Here is a 5,943-nt window from a genome sequence, read left to right as displayed (position 1 = left end):
GGACCACATATGGCCTAGATACAACTATTTGAAAATCTGGAATCTGAGGGTGCAAAAAAATCTAAATATTGAGAAAATCATCTTTAAAGTTGTCCAAATGAAGTTCTTAGCAATGCATATTACTAATCAAAAATTAAGTTTTGATATATTTACAGTAGGAAATGTACAAAATATCTTCATGGAACATGATCTTTACTTAATGTCCTAATGATTTTTGGCATAAAAGAAAAATCTATAATTTTGACCCATACAATATTTTTTGGCTATTGCTACAAATATACCCCAGCGACTTAAGACTGCTTTTGTGCTCCAGGGTCACATATTTCAAATCAGCAACAAAATCTGAAATGAACTGCCCCATGAATGTTGTTTCTTATGATCAAATTGAGCTAAAAAAGCGTATTTTTCAGGCTGGACCAGCCAATGCGCAAGCACAGTCATAACGCGCTTAAGACTGTGCGTCGCAGGGTTGCCAGGTTTTCACAACAAAACCCGCCCAATTGCTACTCAAAACTAGCCCAGTCACGTTTCGAGGGGGATCCCCCGGTAAAAATCGCATTCCGGTGGGGTAAAATACACGATTTCAAGGGCTAAATATCACGTTCTTGGGGTCGCTTAAACCCGCAGACATGAAATACAACCCGCGGCAACAGTGTTAAAGTAGCCCAATTCCGCGGGAAAACCGCAGACTTGGCAACACTGGTGCATCGGCTGGTCCAGCCTCAGGTTTCTATGGAAACCGAAGCTTCTAACGGCCGCTGCAGTGATGCAACGACTTTACCAATCAGCGATTGGCTCTTTCATTTAGAAGGCGGGACTATTTCGCCATATTGCGCGTTGCAGTTTCTCTCATTCATAAGTATAGGAGTGAACCGTCTTTGTATTTCTATAGTCTATGGTGTGTGTGTGTGTGAATGCAGTGGAATAAACTGTGCTCTTTCTCAAAGGTCATGACCCTGATCCAGGACATCCCAGTGCCGGTCATCGCTATGGTGAACGGTGTTGCCACGGCAGCGGGTTGCCAGTTAGTGGCCAGCTGTGATATCGCTATAGCGACGGATAAATCCACTTTCGCCACACCTGGAGTCAACGTGGGCCTGTTCTGCTCCACACCTGGAGTGGCCATAGGACGAGCGGTGCCTAGAAAGGTCAAGGTCACAGCCAGATTAATTATATGAGAGAGAGAGAGTGAGAGAAATGTGACCCTGCAGCACAAAAGCAGTCTTAAGTCGCTGGGGTATATTTGTAGCAATAGCCAACAATACTTTTGTGTGTACGGTTGTAATTTCAATTTTGGTTTTCAGCATGGCATTTATAAATACAATAACCGTTCTTTTTTCGTTTTTTCCGTCATGGTTAAAAAACGAAAAACGAATGGAAGCAAAAGTACACGGACCAATATGCATTGCTAAGAACTTCATTTGGACAACTTTAAAGATGATTTTCTCAATATTTAGATTTTTTTGCACCCTCAGATTCCAGATTTTCAAATAGTTGTATCTCGACCAAATATTGTCCTATCCTAGCAAACCATACATCAATGGAAATATTATTTATTCAGCTTTCAGATGATGTATACATCTCAATTTCACAAAATTGACCCTTATGACTGGTTTTGAACTCCAGGGTCACAAATGTAAATGTAGAAGAAAGAAGTATGGTTCTGTCCCTTTGAGTGCAGTCTGTGCCCTGTGTCCAGGTTGCAATGGAGATGCTGTTGACGGGGCGTCCCGTCTCGGCTCAGGACGCTCTGCTGCATGGGCTGGTCAGTAAGGTGGTGCTGGAGGAGCAGCTGGAGCAGGAGACGCTGGCTGTGGCCCGCCGGGTGTGTGAGAGCAGTCGGCCCGTGGTGGCTCTGGGGAAGGCTGTGTTTCACAGACAGATGACTCTGGGCCGGGACGCAGCCTACGCCTCTGCTGCCGCCGCCATGCTGGAGAACCTGACCCTGCGGGACGGTCAGGAGGGCATCCGGGCGTTCCTGGAGAAACGCAAACCTGTGTGGAGCAACACTGATGCTGTCGACACAAACACTCACTGATCCAGAGAAACACTGCAGCTTCACTCAGTGCTGTTTGTGCCTCAAACACATCACGTGTAATGCCTAAAAATACAATAATCTTTTTTATAATTATGTGAACTCTAATTCTAAAAAAAGACTGAAATATATTACTGTTGTAAATTACATCTGTACTGTAAAATAAAAATGAACATTTGATCATTACCGTCTTATCAAATAAGATTATCAGAAAATATAATTTTTGTTTAACTCTATATTATATAAAGAGAAAAGAAAATACCAAATAGTAAATTATCAAATAATATTATCAAACAATATAATAATAATGATGATTATTATTATTATTACTGTGTAAAAGAAGGCTGAAATATATTACTGTTGTAAATTACATCTACTGTAAAATAAAAATGAATATTTGATAATTACTGTTTTATCAAATAAGATTACCAATCAATATAATTTTTGTTTAACTATATTATATAAAGAGAAATAAAAGAAAATATCAAATAATAAATTATCAAATAATATTATCAAACAATATAATAATGATTATTATTATTACTGTGTAAAAGAAGGCTGAAATATTACTGTTGTAAATTACATCTGTACTGTAAAATACAAATGAATATTTGATAATTACTGTCTTACCAAATAATATTATCAAACTATATAATTATTGTTTAACTCTATTTTAACTAATTATAAACTTAAAATAACTTAATAATATTTAATAGAATTATAACTAATTATAAAAAAAGAGAATGCCGGAATATATTTTACTGTAAATATATGAAATACATCAAATAATATCACACAATATAATAATAATACTAATAACAATAATTTTTAACTAATAAAAATATTTAAATATATTACTTTTGTAAATTACAATTGTGCTGTAAAATTAAAAAAATTAGTATTTTATTATTTTAAGTCTATAATAATATTTTTAAACTAATTATTTTATCTAACTGTAAAAAGAGAAGACTGTTTTAAAGTACAAATTACCAAATATCAAATAAAAAAATATCCAATAATATTACCAAACAGTATAATAAAATTATAATTATTATTTTAACTCCAATCTGAAATATGTTACTGTTGTAAATTAATATTTTAATATAAAATAAATAACATTTAATCATGGTAATGTAATCAAATATGAAATATAATCTCAGATTTGACAAAGCAATCAAACTTTTTATTGAATGTTGTTTATGCCTTAAACACATCTTGCTCTATAATGCATCATTTGTAATGTTTTTGGGTGAATTATTCCTGTAATGAATCTTTGCAGTGTGTTTGTCGGTCTGAATGTCCCAGGAATGCTTTAATTAACGAAGAACAAAAACATCAGACCATCAAAATAATTGGACCTCTCCCTGTTTGGAAAAACAAGCATTTAAGTGTTCAAATGAAACCTCTCCTGACGTCCGCCGGGCGACTTCCTCCCGGCCTCAGGCTCCGTCGGCCAATGGGAACGCCCAATCCTGGCAGGTGACCTGGGAGCGGGCCAATGGGGTCGAAGCGTGGGCGGGGCAGGATGACGGGCGCCTGGTCGTAATCTCCGCCGATGATGCCGGGAGGATAGAGAGGAAGAGGAAGAGGAAGCGGAGCGGACGGGATGGGGGTGAGCGGGAAAATCGGAGGCACATGCGGCGGGAAAAAGCGGCATCTGCCCCTGCGCTCATTCTCCTTCCTCTGCTTAAGCTTCTTTTTGTAAAGCTGAGGACAAAAAAGGACAGTTAGGAGTTTAAAATTGTGTTAATTGTGTAAAATAAGTCATATAATATTCAATTTAGTTTGGCAATAGGTAATGCATAAATTGCAATTTTTTCATTCATTTAATTATTATAAAAAATTATTATAATTTTATAATTGCGTTTTGTATTTTTTTTAAAAATGTATAGCCTGAATGCACTGTAAGTCGCTTTGGATATATTCAATTTAGTTTGGCAATAGGTAATGCATAAATTGCAATTTTTTCATTCATTTAATTATTATAAAAAATTATTATAATTTTATAATTGCGTTTTGTCTTTTTAAAAAAAATGTATAGCCTGAATGCACTGTAATTCGCTTTGGATAAAAGGGTCTGCTAAATGCATAAATTAAATTAAATTAATTGTTAATATAATTAATGAACATTGATTTATTAATGTAAAATTAATATATTTTATATTATATTTTTTTATAAATGGTTACATTATAAAATCACTGATTAATATCTATTTATCTGCATGTTTATTTCATTTTAAATAAATTTTTAATAATTTCATATTGTATATAAAAAATAAATAAATATTATATTATATTATATTAAAATGATCCTAATTAATTCTCAGTTTTTTAATGTTTATTGAGTGCCAATAATGAGCCATTATAGGATTTGGTTTATAAGTATGAATAAGAGCTGTGTTTGGCTCACCTCCTTCCAGTCAGTGTCTCGGTGTTGATTTCCTGCAGGAAAACACACTGCAAAACAACACAACACTCGAGTCTTTCACTGTGCTGTAGCTAGTCTTTACAGAAGTGGGAAGACTGTCCCAGTACACATTTTAAATAAATTTTTAATAATTTCATATTGTATATAAAAAATAAATAAATATTATATTATATTATATTAAAATGATCCTAATTAATTCTCAGTTTTTTAATGTTTATTGAGTGCCAATAATGAGCCATTATAGGATTTGGTTTATAAGTATGAATAAGAGCTGTGTTTGGCTCACCTCCTTCCAGTCAGTGTCTCGGTGTTGATTTCCTGCAGGAAAACACACTGCAAAACAACACAACACTCGCATTACTGACACTTCATCAGTACACACGCTGTCTGGTGTGTGTGTGTGTGTGTGTGTGTGTGTACTTTATGCTACATTGAAGGGACCACATGTCCCCACAAGGATAGTAAAACCTGACATTTTTGACATTGTGGGGACCGGCCTGTGGTCCCCATGAGGGAAAAAAATTATTAAAAATAGTAAATGATGTTTATTTGAAAGTGTAACAATGCAAACAGGTTTTCTGTAAGGGGTAGGTTTAGGGCAGGGCTGTCCAAACTCGGTCCTGGAGGGCCGGTGCCCTGCAGACTTTAGCTCCAACTTGCCTCAACACACCTGACTGGAAGTTTCTATGCCTAGAGAGAGCTTGATTAACTGGTTCAGGTGTGTTTAATTAGGGTTGGAGCTAAACTCTGCAGGACACCGGCCCTCCAGGACCGAGTTTGGACAGCCCTGGTTTAGGGGATAGAAAATATAATTTGGTCAGTTGTGTGTATGTGTGTGTGTCTGTGTGTGTGTCTGTCTGTCTGTCTGTCTGTCTGTCTGTGTGTTACCCCCTGTTTGTGTATCTGTGTGTGTGTGTGTGTGTCTGTCTGTCTGTCTGTGTGTGTGTGTATGTGTGTGTGTCTGTTTGTGTATCTGTGTGTGTGTGTGTGTGTCTGTCTGTCTGTCTGTCTGTCTGTGTGTTACCCCTGAAGTCTCTGTGCAGCAGGTGTCTCCAGAGTGAAGGATCATGGGTAGCGACGGTCAGGTCTCGGCACACGGCCGACAGCGAGACGAGAGAGACGACGTCCAGCAGCCGCAACACACGCAACAGCAGCTCAGGAGGAAGAACAGCCAGACCGAAGAGAGCCGGCAGACCCAGCGCTGCACACACACACACACACTCATTAAATACTGCGTGTGGCATTAGCACTGAGAGAGGAATCGTAATAATCCCCCTGTCTGGCGGCGGCCATGAGCGGATACACCAGCTGATCTTTAAAGAGACGAGACAGTCTGCGCAAGTCTGTGTAGACCACGCCTGCGCAGCCACCTGCAGAAACACACAGAACCTGCTGAGATGCTCCGATTAAAAACAACAGCACAATTACTATAGAAAATAACAAAAGAAAAAATAATACAGTTTGTCCAAAAAAACAAAAA

The 5,943-nt window shown here is 37.3% G+C and overlaps 2 protein-coding genes across 7 annotated transcripts in view; one reads left to right on the top strand and one right to left on the bottom strand.

The window, feature by feature from the left end:
* echdc3 (enoyl CoA hydratase domain containing 3) overlaps positions 1-2,151 on the top strand; it is a 6,364-nt gene extending 4,213 nt beyond the window's left edge. For both annotated transcript variants that reach the window (XM_016512106.1, XM_016512105.1), the window contains exons 4-5: positions 948-1,148; positions 1,700-2,151. In XM_016512106.1, the coding sequence (XP_016367592.1) occupies positions 948-1,148; positions 1,700-2,038 (540 nt within the window). In that variant the 3' untranslated portion in view covers positions 2,039-2,151. The remainder of the gene's footprint in view (positions 1-947; positions 1,149-1,699) is intronic.
* A 1,035-nt stretch (positions 2,152-3,186) lies between these two features.
* The window catches only part of LOC107707973 (F-box only protein 7-like), an 11,129-nt gene continuing 8,372 nt past the window's right edge, over positions 3,187-5,943 (bottom strand). For 2 of the 5 annotated variants that reach the window (XM_016512102.1, XM_016512099.1), the window contains 4 exons: positions 5,738-5,833; positions 5,488-5,664; positions 4,750-4,796; positions 3,187-3,742 (listed from right to left, as the gene is read on the bottom strand). In XM_016512102.1, coding sequence (XP_016367588.1) covers positions 3,428-3,742; positions 4,750-4,796; positions 5,488-5,664; positions 5,738-5,833 — 635 coding nt within the window. In that variant the 3' untranslated portion in view covers positions 3,187-3,427. Of the gene's footprint in view, positions 3,743-4,445; positions 4,493-4,749; positions 4,797-5,487; positions 5,665-5,737; positions 5,834-5,943 lie in introns of all 5 variants that reach the window. The other 3 variants (XM_016512101.1, XM_016512100.1, XM_016512103.1) reach the window with 3 other exon arrangements.

Source organism: Sinocyclocheilus rhinocerous, unplaced genomic scaffold (assembly GCF_001515625.1).
Source record: "Sinocyclocheilus rhinocerous isolate Xijiao unplaced genomic scaffold, SAMN03320098_v1.1 scaffold475, whole genome shotgun sequence".
NCBI lineage: Eukaryota > Metazoa > Chordata > Actinopteri > Cypriniformes > Cyprinidae > Sinocyclocheilus > Sinocyclocheilus rhinocerous.
This window is presented reverse-complemented; position numbering and strand designations above follow the sequence as displayed.